The sequence below is a fragment of the Neodiprion pinetum genome, chromosome 2, assembly GCF_021155775.2.
Source record: "Neodiprion pinetum isolate iyNeoPine1 chromosome 2, iyNeoPine1.2, whole genome shotgun sequence".
Lineage (NCBI taxonomy): Eukaryota > Metazoa > Arthropoda > Insecta > Hymenoptera > Diprionidae > Neodiprion > Neodiprion pinetum.
The window spans coordinates 33525704-33541435 of NC_060233.1; the positions used below are offsets into that span (position 1 = coordinate 33525704).

The following is a 15732-nucleotide window of genomic DNA, read 5'->3' on the forward strand; positions in this document are numbered from 1 at the left end:
ACAGTTACTCTGAATTTTTTTCCATCCGAATACTTTTCGAAAAACAATTCTGCTCCTCTACCCAACGCAGATACTTCACTTACGACCAGCTAAAACAACGTTTCGATTCTATGCCTATGAAAATTCAAGATCGAGAGAGCAAATGAAAAGTTGTTGGAATAATTATGAATACTAATGTTATGGAATACATCGAGCGCGCGTCGAATAGAATCCCATTTCGAAATGAATAATTCTTCTCTTTTCATATCATAGCTAATCTAGTAATATAGGTAAACAGGATGGTTGGAGATGTTCGGAAATGGTAGGAGGTGGTCGGCGCTGGCAGAAGGTGATAGGGGATGGTCGAAAGTGGCCATTGATGGTGGGAGGTGGCAGGGTGAGGTAGGAGGTATTCGAAAATGGTAGGACATTTCAAATGTTAAAGTCGACGATGATCCGGTGCATAATTTTATCGTTACAGATTCTCTTTTCCCATGAGGCATAGAGTATTCAACAACGATAATGCAGTCCTTAAAATTCATCATTCATCTCTGTCTGGAAAGATAATTCGCAAGGCGTGGTGTTCTATTCTATTTGCATTATTAGAAAAATACCCGTACTCTACATACACTGTTTCTAATCTTTTGCTACATTTGGTTTAATCCCCATGCTTCCACAGCACGAATAGTCGGAAATGTTTTTGATTATCCATAATAAAATAAAAGAAGTAACAAAGCTTAAATTTATAGTCAAAGCTCTAATGAATACATCAAACTGCGGTCGAATCAATTCATTTATTATTTGCACATGACCTCTGTATATTTGATAAATTATTCCTAAATACATTGAAAAATATGTATTTATAATGAAATATCATGCAATGGGCTGTGTAAACTATAAACTATAATTTCTATCGAATAGCTGCTTTTATGTCAACAGGGCTTTGAGACTCAGTTCAGTTCGTCCTCCTCCTCGTCCACCTCCGACCACCTCCAATAATCGCCAACCACCTCGAACAACCACCGATAACCACCTCGGGTTGTACCTAGAATAGCAATAAATATTTTCAGTATAAGAACACATCAAAAATATTACGTGAGGATTAATATTTGAAAAGTGCTGGAATAAATTTTTTTTGGCACTATTCGGACGCAATTTCGCGAGACAAATCGAATAAGCGCAGTCCCGATACGCTGCAAGCAGCGGATCAAAAGTGACAGCAAAAAAAACCAGAACCTGTGTTTTCGACATTTTTCAGCAGGTGCTTTTTCCTTCGTAACTTCTTTCTTGTTGATCCCACGCTCTTTTCGCTGCGTTTTCTGGGTTCCTGGGGGTCCAATTAGTCAGGAAAGGGTCATTTAAATCGAATCTGAGACCAAAAATTTTGGCTCCAAAAATGGAAAAAAAGTAAGGCTAACCCCTTTGCATTTTTGGCGAAAATCTTGACGATTTTGAAAAGTGCTGGAATACATTCTTTCTGGCACTATTCCGACGTAATTTTGCGAGAGAAATCGATTGGGCGCAGTCCCAAACGCTGCGATCAACGCATCAAAAGTTACAGCCAAAAAACGAGAACCTGCGCGTTTTCGACATTTTTTAGCAGGTGCTTTTTCCTTCGCAATTACTCTCCTGTTGATCCCACGCTATTTTCGCGTGGCGCTATGTTACTATTTGTGCACAGTGAGTATAACATCTTTATGATATTTAATGGCAGTTGTAATCATAATTTATCAAAAATTTTTGAAACTTGTCATGTTTACAATAAATCATTTCAATTCATTCTTCGCGCAAGGCCAGCTTCAGTAGCTGTCAATGCGCTGATCAATAATGTCCTTGGTAAAATGTATCAATGAAACATTACGTTGATCCATACACGATATTTTTGACGTGGTCTAAGACTGAAAATATTCATTAGTATTCGAGGTATAACCCGAGGTGGTTAGCGGTGGTCGTTGGACGTGGTTGGTGGTGACGGAGGTGGACGAGGTGGAGGACCAGGAGGAGGAGGACGAGAAACACGAGGAGAACGAGGTGGACGAGGAGGATGAGGATTTGTGCACGGTGAATATAACATTTTTGTAATATTCAATGGCAATTGTAATTATATTTTATCTACAATTATCCAAATTAGTCATGTTTACAATAAATTATTTGAATTAATTTTTCGCGCAAACCCAAATTCAGTAGCCCTCAATGCGCCGATAAAATTTCTATAATTTTCTTATAATCTTCCCATCATCTTCTTGGTAAAATGTGTCAATTAAAAAATTGTGGTAATCCTTACACAATACTTTTCATGTGTTCTAATACTGTAAATATGTATTAGTTATACCTCATAACCCGACGTGGTTAGCGGTGGTCGTTGGAGGTGGTTGGCGGTGGTTGCGGGCAAAGCGTCTCTTCTCCAATCACGAATCACTTCTCTTCAATCTTCTATCGTCGTTCCGCTGCAGGTGATTAATGGCGACATGCCCATTCGTTGTTTTGAAGATTTGTCTTCTGATAATTTTGAACTGCAACCGGCTGACGGGACACTGTACCACTACATTTTTTTTATTTTCATACCTGATGTGTTCTGATGGACGGTTGGTAGATGAGTGTCCCGTCTCCCAGAATAAAGGTGGGATCAGCCGCGGTGTATAACTCGTAATTCGTTGGTGAGCCAAATTTTCCTTGGTCCTTACTTCGACTCTACCCGCGGTACATTCAAATCGTTACATATCCAAAGGGGTTAGCCTTATTTTTTTTTTACCAAAAAATCTTGTCTCAAAATCGATTCGTATGACCATTTCTGACCGACGCTTTCAGCAACTCTTGACTACTTGCAATCCATTCTCCTCACAAAATTACGTTGTTATAGAGCATGGGCGAACGAATTTCAGCGTTTATGAAATTGTGTAAATTTCGACCGAAAAAATTGAAACGAGTTAGACATGCATTTGTTCGCTAATTTGAAGTAAAAAGCTTGCTTGTGATAATCTATAGGAATCATCGTGTTCAGACTAATTGTACTCCAACTAATTCAAAAAGACATTCCGAACATTATAGATCTAACAGCCGGGGAAATACGAAAAAAAGCGAAACGTCCGAGGGCGTTTAGGACCAACGGCGCATTAAATTCTGTGTAAGTGTGAGAAGACACAGCATTCAAGCATCAGTTATTTCCAAAAGCAAATACGGCTGAGTTTACGAAGCACCTGGCGTTTTCAAATAATCTTGGGAAAGAGTTACGATAAAATACATCATTCCCGGTGGAACAGAAATACAAATTTACTATGTTGGATTTTCCCGGTCTGTCACTACCCTGTAATCTGTCTCAGATTCTGTAAGACACCGTAGTAGTATTGTTGAATCAACCTGGGTGTCAAAAATAAAAAAATCTTGTCTTTGGACAGATAATTAAACCGATACTGCGTATGTATGAACATATCGTTTCATGTTTCCAAATACATACATTCAACGTACTGCAATGTGTATTTCTGTATTCAACTTGTTTCATTCGGAAGTAATTTTTCACAATGGTCTAAATTAAAAGTTTCGCATAAGCAGGGTAAGACATCGTTTATTTGACAACAATAATGTTGCAATATTATTATAAGCAGATATTTCTATTTTACATCAAATAGGGTACATTATCCACAATTAAAATAGACTATCGATTGATGATTGTGTACAAGATCAGTATAATATGGCATATGTTATAGAATTTGTAGAAGCGTGAAAATAATTTAAGAAAGGTTTAACACGAAAATGAATGACGAAATAATACTATCATTCTATAGTAAAATTATACGTATATGTATATGTGTATATATTTACATATAGTTATCGATCAACGATGAGCCAAAAATATACTTTCTTAAAAAATAAACTAAATGTAAATTTCTTCGTTTATATATTAATAAAAAATAATTAATATTGAGTTCAGATATTAACAAATAATACTTCTTTGTTTGTATAAACACAAATCTTTGATTATTTGCATTAAATAATGATGGGTAAAACTCCGTTAAAGATACAAAATAAAATTTGTATCATTTCATATATCTTATTGATGAATAATTTCATCTCATTGGTATATATCAATAACATTTATGCATATATATTCTGTAACAGAGCTAAAAACTTTATATTGTCGTGTATATACGCTTTATAAATAGTTCTTTTTTTTTTTTTTGTTAACACTTTGATATACTTTTGTAAGTTGTGCTCACATAATACCTGAATCCAAGTAAACAAAGAGTGCTAAATTTTGAGATTGATAACAGGTATTTGATAAACACATATCTACCACATTTTATCCGAACTTTTTCAATGTTCTTATAGGATTATTATTCAAATTTATGGTGGAAGATTGTAAAGCCTAATTTACTTATGGAAAAGAAATTACTTCAAGGTTTTATGAATAAATCTTCTATTGCCATTTTGTTTTTTCTATAGGTTCATCGTCCTTAGTGTTATGTTGACTCATTAATTATTGAACAATGATTGACATTTTTTGTATGTATAATACATGTTCAAATCAATAGTATATTCATTGTGTAAATGAATACGTATACTTGTTTATGTATACAAATAAATTGGTTGGCTTCAACAGATTTTCAGGAGCAAGTTTGTGTTGGTTTCTTTTAGGGGAGTTGGTCATGGTACTTTAGCCGGCCAACTTTTAATATCCTGACAATAGCAACTATTTTTTGCATTTTAGTAATTTTTTTCTGTCCGGTTATAATATGTTTTGTTGTAATGCATCATTTTTCTCTGATACAATGAGTATGGATTTTAGCTTTTGTATTTTGTCAACGGTACATTGAAAACGGATAATGCAAAATGACGACAACTGTTCAACAGATTCATTTGCCTCTTTCTAGTCTTCAAATCTTCAAAACTATTCGAAGAATCTTCTATCAATAGTTTGTTATTGTATAAATCATAGGTATACGTAACGTAAATAGATGAATAGAATTGGCAAAGAAAAATAATTTATGCGATTTTATACACGCACGACTTCATTCTTGAATTATTTTCCCTCACATTCTCAAACTTCTTATCATCTCTTACATTCTCATTTTTGGTAATAATTTAGCTTCCAATTTTATGCATTTTTTATCGCAATGAAAATGAATTAATTCTAAGTACCTCTTTGTGGTCGTAAGCCTTAAACTTTAGCAAATTTTTTTTATTAATTACTTTTTTTCATACATCACATGCAATCGACGCGATTCGAGTCAACTTCATCTGTAGAGTCAACTACGATTACGAATTATCTATTGAGGTAGACGAGTGTATTTTCCAAATAGCTTTCGATAGCTTTTAATAATGCTAAACAGAATGATAAAAATTTCTTCCCCAACTTAAAAGTGCCATACGAATTTTTCCCCTTACCTTTAATCCTATACCAGAATAATAGACCACAAAGTTAGCCAAGAAAGTTTTAATTCACAATAGTACCCCATTACGATCTACAAAGTCTTTGTTCGAATAGTTTTTTATTTTTACATTCTGTTTGAGTCACATCCCAATTCATATCTAAAGTAGATCAATTTATTTATATAGCAAAAGAAATAATCATTCCGAATTCATTTGCTTTGTTTTGATAATAATTGCCAATTTTCTTATCGCAAATTGTAGTGAAGAAGTAATGTAATAATAATAACAATATTAATATTAATACTGTAGTCTGATTCTGGCTGAATATATTTTCCATACACTTGCGTTTATAACATTTATTTAATAACCAAATTCCGTAGTTTTCGTTATTCGAATTTTTGTTTCAATTCCTATTTTATAACTTACCTTCTGCTGTTCAGGTACTGTATTTGTACCTATCATATTCTTACCTGAGAATAAACTTGTATTTCGAATGATTTTCTTAAAGTATCAAGTAAATACTTTTCAACCCTACTCTGTAGGATTTTAATTATAGTATTAACTACCTTACATCATCCTCACATATAGATACCATTGAAAATATTTATACTAACTATCTGTGTCATGATAGTTAAAAAACGATAATGTGTACTCACACAAAATTTTATATATTTCAAGAGGCAATATTTAACTTTGTCATTTTTCGTTAGTGAGATTGCATCGATAATGTTACGTAATTAAATCAAATGTACCGTTTTGCGTGTTACCGAATGCATTTGAGAAAAGAACAAAAGCTAATATTCAGAATAATGCTTGGAAGTTATTTTTACGCTAATGACTATGCTTTATCGTCAAAATATATCTTATTAACTTTAACCTTTTGTCTGCGCATCGGGTCATTTTGACCCTAAATTTTTCTTTGCACTTGAATAGCTCTGAGCGGTGAGGTCTATATCGGGCACGTTTTCCAATAGTTACATTATTTGTTTTGCAAATCTGACTGCAAAGACATAAAGTTTAATTAAATGATTACAAAAAGTATCTCTACCTTGTATTTCGAGAAGTGCATAGTTGCTAAGATATTGAAAGCTGAGTATTATCTGCAGTCAGATTGACCCAATATGCAATCAACAGGTTGTGACGGAGGTATGCACCGGAAGGGATAAATATGTTATAAGTAACTACTCTAATGTTCAAATGACGGCTATGATGTGATTAGACGCTATAAATAATTACAGTTGTAATAATACAATATGAGTTAGTAGCATGTAGCACAACTTCAACGATCTAGATAGTTGGACAAAAACTTAATTTTCGACAAGTTGATCAAAATCGCGCCCCGTTATAGACTGTTTATGGAGGAAGAAATATAACGATTGATTTTTTGGAATATTGACTGTTCATTACAAATTTTGGGGACTTATTTCAAGCTGTCTTTTATAATTAGTGTCATTTTTGTGGACATTATCCAAAAAACATTATCAAACGTATGATACAGGTAATAAACTACCGGATACCTAGTTATGACCACCTAATCTAAGCTTTAATTGCGCACACGCAGCTCCTAGCCAAGTTCCTGGAGTAATTTTTACCTCATAATATATTTTGAAAACGGCGGATTTACAGGATTGGTTCGTCAACAGTCAAGTCCATCTCTTCAACCGTTATATACAGACCTTCTTCCTGGTAGGTTGACTCGTGTTTAGCCAAGACTTTCAACAATGGGCGTAACTTCATCCACCATTGATAAGTAGGGATACGATGTCTAAATAAGTGAACGAAGAAATAATAATCATTAAGAAGATGCGTAATTATTATGCAAAGTACCCAATATTTAAATTTACTTACTCGAAATCGGTAACTTCTTTCAATTCTAAAAACGGTGTGTATCTGTATTGACGTCTTACGATTCCCAGCATCACTGCTGTATCTGGGGTAACTGCATTAACTTTTCCATCGGCAGTACTGTGCTTCTTCAACTGTTCAGTAAACCATTCGACGGCTTTAGATCCCATCTTAGTACCCAAATTACGATCAAAGGGAGTCGGCGAACCTCCTTGTTGCATATGTCCTATGTTCAGAAAGTGAATGTATAGTCAACAATAGCCTGATGAGAATAAAGCAAACTTGGAAATAACGTCAAATTATAGATTTCTTAGGACTTTACGAACCAATGATGTTCGATCTGCAACTGAATAATCCCTTTCCCTCCTCACTGAATAACCTCTGCATAAAGTCAGTGTTGTAATTTAAATTGGCACTTTCGTTTCTGAGAATCAATCCTCTCTGAACACCCTCAGACATCTTTGCTGCCATAGCAATAACATCTTGATTTAAATCTTTGATGTTAAATTTCTCTTCAAATATGTATGCAGCATCAGCACCACCTGCCAAACCAGCTACCGTAGCTAGATATCCACAATAACCACCCATTGTTTCAATTATAAACACACGCCGCTTCGTGCCTTGTGCCGATTGACGAATACGGTCACAGATCTGAAAGTTGAATAAATGACTACACTCGTACACGTTTCTTAAACGATGTTTGGAAATTGACATTGAATGCATATGCAATAAAAAAGGCGAAAAAAATATAGATGTGATTTGATATATTTAAATACTATGTCTATATACCTCTGTTATCTCGTTAAGTGCAGTATCACAACCAAGCGAAAATTCGGTGCCTGGTACGTTGTTGCTAATGGTTGCCGGTATCATTGCGATGGGGATCTTAAATTCGTCAAATTTATCTCGAGCATCGCAAAATGTCAATGCTGTTTGGTAGCCCTGAGAAAAGCAAAAAAGAAAGTGAGAACGAGAACAGTGATCAAATTCATTTAATTGAATTCAATTTCCCAACCGACATTTGACAATAATCAGACCATTCAGACTTGCAATTTAAAAAAACCATACCTCAAATCCACCAATGATTAGCAATGCTTGAATTCCAAATTCCTTAAGTCTCTGAGCAATTTGCGGTAATTGATCTTCTTTTGGCGGAGCTCTTTTGGTACCTAGATACGCACCACCCTGTGCTACCCAGCCAGTGACAGATGGCCAGTCCAACAATTTAAGTTTGCCAGCGATGAATCCCGGGACACCATCACATATTCCATAAACCTGGAATATTTTTATTCCAGATACGTTTGCGAAATTGCAAATACAATAAAGTATATTCACATACCTTATCCCCACGATAGATGCAGTTTCTAACAAAAGATCTTACAGCAGCATTCATGCCGCACGATGGAGAACCAACATGCATTACAGCCAGAGTGTAATGATCCTGTAAATAAATGTTTGTGTTACAAATATGCAAACTTTGACGAACCATGCAACATGCTTTTAGTATTCAGTATTTGAATAAGGTGTCGAATTCCGTGAAGGAACAATTAAATGAGTAGAAAAAGAGGTGAAATATTGGTGGGTAGTTTATACTTGCAGTGCAATAAGAAAAAAAATTCTATGTATTGAGAAAAACTATTTCACAAACAATTAAAAAACAAAAATTAATAATAATTGTAAGTTCAAATACTAGATAAAGACAATTTTTAACATGCAAGGCAAGATGACAAATGACCATATATGAGTAATTATGATTGCTGAAAATTTTTGGTCCAGAGGCAAGTTCTGAGACGAAGTTGCTTAGGATTAATACTTCACATTTATTTAAGACTTACTTGTCCCCACATAGTGTTCTGCTATGAAATGAGATAGAAGAAAACAGGTAATGTTTATAGATTGATACGAATCACGCAACGAATTCTAATTTGTCAAGCGATGCATGATCGTGCGTGAATCACTTGGGGTTGAAGTATAAAATTACCTTTGTCAAGGTGGGGCCGTCATTATCCTAAAGCAGCGTTACAAATATATTTAAATATCATTTATTTCATCAATGTACTCAATCCTACATAGTAACCACTGCAAGGAAATAACGTGCTTCATTCTCAGAGAAACTTTCATAAAAAATCTACCCTTTAAATTCGATGCATTCTCTCTCGATCACCTTATATAACCGCGTTCTAAATATACGTTGAGAATTTAGTTTAATAGGTTATAACATCTAGTCTTACTTTTCCCAAAGCTGGTTCAGCTGGGGCCTTCAACCGGGTTAACATTTTATAGGTGTCCAAGTTCCGAGCAAATCCTCTGAAATTAGATTATGTGTATAAATAAAATTGTGCAACTAATATAACAACGTTATATATAAACCTCTTCTTCCAACTTCAGAAATAAGTTGGCTTTTTAAAAGTTAGAGTCCGCGCTCACTGGTAACTACTGACACAGTCACAAAAAATGTCACGTGCTTTGACTGTCTCATGACCGTAGTGAGCCCAACGTCATAAGTTTCTATAGAAAGCATGCGAAGAAATTTTTTGTCACCATGACAAAAGTCACCAGTGAGCACCTACCCTTACTCAGTATGGCTGCTCTGTAATTTATAGGCAGCCAAATTTTTCGAAATCCATCAGATAGCATTTGCAAGACCTACTTTCCACGTAGTTGAACAGCTAGCTCCCAATTCTTTTCGGCCATTGCCTGAGCCACTGCCTTAGTACGGCGTACGCATTCCATCAAAGGAAGACGAACAGCTTGATTACCATCCAGAGTGACTACGCAGGCTTCTGTGTCCCCTTCTGCCTCCATGAGAGCCATAACTGCTTCGGCACCCATCCTACATCCCTGAAAGTCCGAAAATGCATTATTATAACTTCAGTTTCGGAAAGTACGATTAGAAGTAAAAGAATTCGCACCAAAACTCTGTCAAAAGCTGACGGATTTCCTCCTCTTTGGACATGTCCTAAAACAGTTATTCGTGTATCTTGATGGAGTTTGTCCACAACGACTTTGTGCACTTTCTCAGCAGTAATCGGGTCCCCATTCCTGTCAACCGCACCCTCTGCGACTATGATGATGTTTAGACGCTGTCCAGTAAGACGCTCCTGAATAAGATTGAAGCAAATTTCAAATCATTAATGATGCATTGTAGAATTGTTCAGCAAGGAAGTTATTTGATAAAATTTATTTTATGTACTTACTACAAAAATCTGATACCAGAGTCACTAGACTCCACTCAAATAGCATATTATTTTTATTAGCTGAACGTTAATGTGTTACATTGGCGTCGATACAATTCGTATCGATGTATATAATGTATATGACACATAAGTATGTATAAACAGCAGCAGCATAACTTTAATAAGCAGCTCAAATCTGAAGTTGCACAAATGTTAATGGAAAAAAAATTGATCAAATTAATACGTGATGTAATGAGGCTTGTCAAATTTATTGACTAATAACACTTCAATACATTAGATTGTGTTCGGTACTTTTATGTTTGAAAGTAGACAAGACAATTATTGCATTGGAACACAGTAACGCTCAATGGAATAGTAGAAGCAAGAGCAAGTGTGTGAAAAAAAAATGACAAGCTTACAATTATTGGAGCAACAGAAAATAGAAAAATTAAATGGAAGTGGTGGAGCTGACCTTAAGATAGATAAAGAGCATACAATACATTATAGAACGAAATATGATGTTTAGTTTTATTCAAAACTATCTGTGATATTAAGACACAATATGCATTGAACTTGGTTGTGAGCTAAAGATATACAGTGGTAGCATCAATATCAAAAGAAAGCAAAGAAGTAGCAAGGTGCTCGAAAGTTTTATTTACAATGTATTTTGCTCCAATTTCGGCTGTTTAGATATTCAGAAATAATACCTGTCCATCAACAACAAATAAGAAAAGAAACCAGAGTAATAAAATATATAATATCGGAATTTTCAAATAATCATTCACCATGTAAGAATTTTATAATCACACCTGCAATAACTTTTTGCAGAGCTTGTTAGGCCAATCTTGTTCGGGTGGCCATTCTGGCATGAAGACAAAGTCTGCTTCGGAAGCCATGGCTGCCACCAGAGCTAGGTAACTGTAATATTTCATTGTCAGATCCCGCATGAGGTAATATAGCGTACAGGTACAGATATGTTGCGGCAAATTAATACTTTGTATTAGTTTTCTCAATTTTTATGATGTGAATATATTGAGCAAACAAAATATGAACATAAATTGCTGAATTGCCCACAGAATTTTATCAAAGTGTACCGTCAACAGCGATACAGGTCAGGCAGGTTGCAATTCGGTTTTCTTGCTTTACCGTAGATTCTAACTACTACGACTAATACTATGCACTTCTAGGGTGAAATATTTTAGGGTATTGTTTTTGTAGACTATAGATATTTGTAATGAAATGAAAGTATTCTAGCTATGAATTGACTTACGTTGAAGCAGACTAATCTCATGGGGTTTTTATGATTCTTAATTAGTGGAGCTGAACAATATTCACGCGGAAGCAATAGATATTTAGATACGGACAAACGTACGAGTTCGTCTTACAAATGTAATTTGATACATGTTCTGTACGTATTTATATTCCATCTTCTCCCAAGTCTGTTTTGGAGAATAATTTTGCGCAACATATATAACGATTATATAATTACGAATTGAGACTTAAATTCCTGAAGCTATACAAGAAAGACAATGATTATTTTTTTCAAAATACATAACAATAACTTGAAACACGAGGACATCAAACGTTCGTTAGATCAGGCTGAGTTAGTGGTACAAAACACTCGTAGTGTGTGGGTTGAGAAAATTTTGATAAAATTCATATAACGTGCCTGTTCCAACTTTCTACAAAGTTTTTCAGGCCAGTCTGCAGGGGGCGGACTTTCTGGGAAGAATACATAGTCGGCCTCGGAGGCTAGAGCTCCAACAATAGCCAGGTACCTAACCAATATCAAAACTCGTTCATAATCATAAAATTTTCAATACATATCAACTAGGTAGGACTTACCCACAGTGACGACCCATTACTTCCATGATAAACGTACGTTGATGAGAATAGGCAGTACTAACAATAGCATCTATACTTTCTATAATACGGTGCAAAGCGGAGTCCGTTCCAATAGTCATATCAGTCCCGCAAAAATCATTGTCGATTGATCCCACCATACCAGCGATATGAAGATGTTGATATTTGTCTTTTTGCTCAGGGGTTATTTCACCTTTGAAAATTCAAATAAAATTCATATGTTTATAAAATATTGCAACTTTTTCCACAAAGCGGTCCTAATTCTAGAAATCATTTTCAAATCTCGGATGTCTGCCACGATTTTGTTATTTTTTCTCACACTATTAAAATAGAAAAACTGAAACCTAGCAATGAATTGAAGAGTCAATGAAATAGTTTGAAAAGAGCTTCCAAAAAAGGGCAATTTTTCCGCATTTTGGGGTCTGCACAAATTTTTACAAAACGAGGGCTAAATGATACCTTATGATACCCAAATATTTAGGACAAAATTTTAAAACGAATGCTTCCGGAAATATGGGGGAGCAAAGTTGTCAAATTTCAGTATATTCGGTATTAAAGTCCCAAAAAAAAAATTTCAGATTTGCAAAACAAACTATGATATTTCCATTTGTTTTTCGCGCTGAATCCGAATCTGATGTCAAAAATACCTGTATACTCATAAAATAATTCAGTAAAGCAACACCCTATTTTAAGGGATGTTTTGGACTTTACTGAATTATTTATGGGGTTTACGCGTATTTGCGATGTGAAATTCGGATTCAGTGTCGAAAAATACATGGGAACAGCATGGTCACTCTTCCAAATCTAAAAAAAAAAATTATTAGTTATGGGGATGTGTAACCGAACATATGGAAATTTGACAACTTTACTTTCCTATAACACCGGAAGCATTCGTATACTCAGGCGCTCTTGAGTATAAGGCTCTCATAAGATATCACTTGGTCTTTGTTTCGAAAAAATTCGCGCAGACCCGAAAATAGGCAATCTTTGCGGTTGCTCTTTGTAATGTTAACGAAATTCCTAATTTCTCTCTGCTCTTATGGTAGGGATTCAATTCATTGATTGCTTGAAATGATTCAAACTAAAATCTATGTACCAGCTTCGATGAGCTCTTTCAGGAGTTCTGGCCATTCTTCCTTGAACAAATTAGCTCCCGTCAAAGAACCGTCACCACCGATGACAACTAAGTTAGTAATTCCACGAGCTACCAAATTCTTGGCAGCCTTGCGCCGTCCGGCACGCTCCTTGAAATCCATGCATCGAGCTGATCCAATCACTGTCCCACCCTGGAACAAATTGAGAATACCTTAACTCATGCTCCGAACTTTATGAGTTTAAGTAAATCATAAATTTTATCGAAAATGGCAAGACTCCAATTTATTTATATTTATTTTGCAAGTATTTTACTCTTGACCACAGCACACCTTGTGAATAATGCAGGATACAGATGACCACGTTGCTTCAACAATATTGTCTCCTCCATCTACCATACCTTGGTAGCCTTCCTTGATAAAGAATACTTTGCAGCCCAAGTAAATACTCATCCGTACTACAGCACGCACTGCCGCATTCATACCTGCAAAAAGTTCGAGACATGCCTACCTGATGGAAATCACCAAATCACACTTAAAGATAGTGACTTAAATAATGATTCAACATTTTTTTACCATTTCTTCAACCTTCTCCATAATGATTACAAATTTACAAAAATTCAATATTTCAAGGCCATGTTAATGATTGTTTAGCATTTTTCTATGCTAATTAATAGGAATATTTCTTGGTTTCACAAGTCAACAATGAACCTACGTTAGTGAGATGTAATTTTTTTGGTCAAAAACTAAAATAATGACCAATACTTTTTCATTGAGCAGAACGAGTTTCTAGACGCACTACTGACCCCAATCATTCCAATGACTTCGTGACATTTTTATTATTCGTTGAATTTTATACCTTGCGAATCTCCACCACTAGTGAAGACTGCGATACCCTTGCCTTTATGGCTACCGGGTTTAATAAACTTCTGTGCTGCCAGCTCTTCCTCCATGATGTGTAAATATACTTTGCAAACTGGCTGCAACTGTGGCAAAAAAATAACTCTGTTAATTAGTCTATTAAAGTAACAACCTTGTTGAGAATACATACTCATGTTAATATCTAAGTAAACAGATGATTCAAATTGGTTATTTCAGAGGTAGATTTCTACCACATGTATCGCGATAATCTGCCTTTTTTTTTGCATTCATCCATTTTATTCTCTCCCTTAGCACGCAAGGATGCTTTCCACATGGTGCATTTACAACCTATTGGCATCCGTAATACTGTTAATAAATGAGATCTGGTAATTGAGATCTTGTGATTGAGATATTTCGATCATTTCATGCTGCATATGAAATTTGCCTATTGAGAACTATTTAACGAATCCAATTCGTCCACACCCGTTTTATCACCGCAATCATCAAACCATACATCGGTGTAGCCTCCGTAATGCAGAAAAAAAATCCATGGAAACTAAGTAATGGATATTGGAATACAATAATATGGAAACAAAAATCATATTTAATCACAGAATTTACCACGATGTGAAATAAACATTCCCACGTAACATAAGCTGGATATTTTTCTCAAAAAGAGGTTACTCGGGTCAGTATTGATAATTTAAAAAATAAAATAAAGTTGACAATATTATATATATATATATAAGTAGGTATATATGTATATGCCTTTGCAACAGTCAAGGTTAATTGCTTTGAAGCTTTCATAATTAGTGCAGACTGACTGTTATATTTCGATAAAATTCCATGATCGTTTTCATCGCTTAAGGTATTTTGATCTTCGACGTAAGCCTGACGGATATTTTGTTATTATATCTGTGATTATTTTTTTGACAGTTAATGTGATCATTTTTACATTTATCATCGTCACAAGATTCATTTTGGGAATCTAGCGTATTTTCAGAATACGTTATGCTTTTGTGATTTTCAAACGTGGAGTTAGATTGGCGTTTCATGAATCAAGTAGCTAAGCTAATTTAAAAACTCGTGATTTTGAACATCAATGATTGATATAACCTTGGGTTAATCTAATTGAATTAACTATAATGGAATTTTGACATGTTACTCCATATTTTCATCGATATACACAGTTACCACTGAAATTAAATCAAATGAAGATCGACTACCGGAGAAATTTGTGCAAAAACGAGAGAACGACGATCATATAAAGTTTCAATGATGTACGATCAGACACTCTCCGCAATAAGAGGAGAAAAATGGTGATTTTCTTGCCACTACTGTATTGCAGATTCATGAGCGTATTAAAAAACAATGAAGAAGTCTTAATACTCACTAAATTTAAATTCCTATTTCAGAATATTTACGCTCGTTCGCTGACGAAAAATCCTTCCACTTCACACGGGCGGCTGTCAGAAGTCACCTGCACAACGTTTGGACGTTTCAAGGTGACCTTAGAGGGCCCCGCACAACCCCGGACCACCGCTATACGG

At 35.1% G+C, this 15732-nt stretch overlaps 1 protein-coding gene across 7 annotated transcripts; it reads right to left on the reverse strand.

The window, feature by feature from the left end:
• Positions 1 to 852: 852 nt before the first annotated feature.
• Pfk (ATP-dependent 6-phosphofructokinase) lies at positions 853 to 15732 on the reverse strand. 7 transcript variants are annotated; one of them, XM_069133433.1, is made up of 18 exons: positions 15576 to 15732; positions 14181 to 14307; positions 13655 to 13806; positions 13327 to 13516; positions 12213 to 12423; positions 11177 to 11285; positions 10104 to 10292; positions 9842 to 10032; positions 9423 to 9498; positions 9173 to 9199; positions 9027 to 9047; positions 8531 to 8632; positions 8260 to 8466; positions 7981 to 8133; positions 7518 to 7842; positions 7195 to 7417; positions 6939 to 7111; positions 853 to 1024 (listed from the first exon to the last, which is right to left on the reverse strand). In XM_069133433.1, the coding sequence occupies exons 2-17, from the start codon at positions 14272 to 14274 to the stop codon at positions 6967 to 6969; spliced, it is 2415 nt and encodes an 804-aa protein (XP_068989534.1). In that variant the 5' UTR covers positions 14275 to 14307; positions 15576 to 15732; the 3' UTR covers positions 853 to 1024; positions 6939 to 6966. The 7 variants fall into 7 exon arrangements, with proteins under 7 accessions (XP_068989534.1, XP_046469364.1, XP_046469363.1 ...); XM_046613408.2 differs by lacking the exon at positions 853 to 1024 and having other exon boundaries at positions 3526 to 7111; positions 9027 to 9044; XM_046613407.2 differs by lacking the exon at positions 853 to 1024 and having other exon boundaries at positions 3526 to 7111.

What these genes read in the sequence shown, in the direction of transcription:
- Pfk (XM_069133433.1), bottom strand. Translation starts at nt 14,274, where the DNA reads ATGGAGGAAGAGCTGGCAGCACAGAAGTTTATTAAACCCGGTAGCCAT. An exon ending in TAGTGGTGGAGATTCGCAAG is followed by an intron (nt 13,807 to 14,180) that starts GTATAAAATTCA and finishes AACTTTTTGCAG; the next exon opens with GTATGAATGCGGCAGTGCGT. An exon ending in TAATCATTGGTGGATTTGAG is followed by an intron (nt 8,134 to 8,259) that starts GTATGGTTTTTT and finishes TGCTTTTCTCAG; the next exon opens with GGCTACCAAACAGCATTGAC.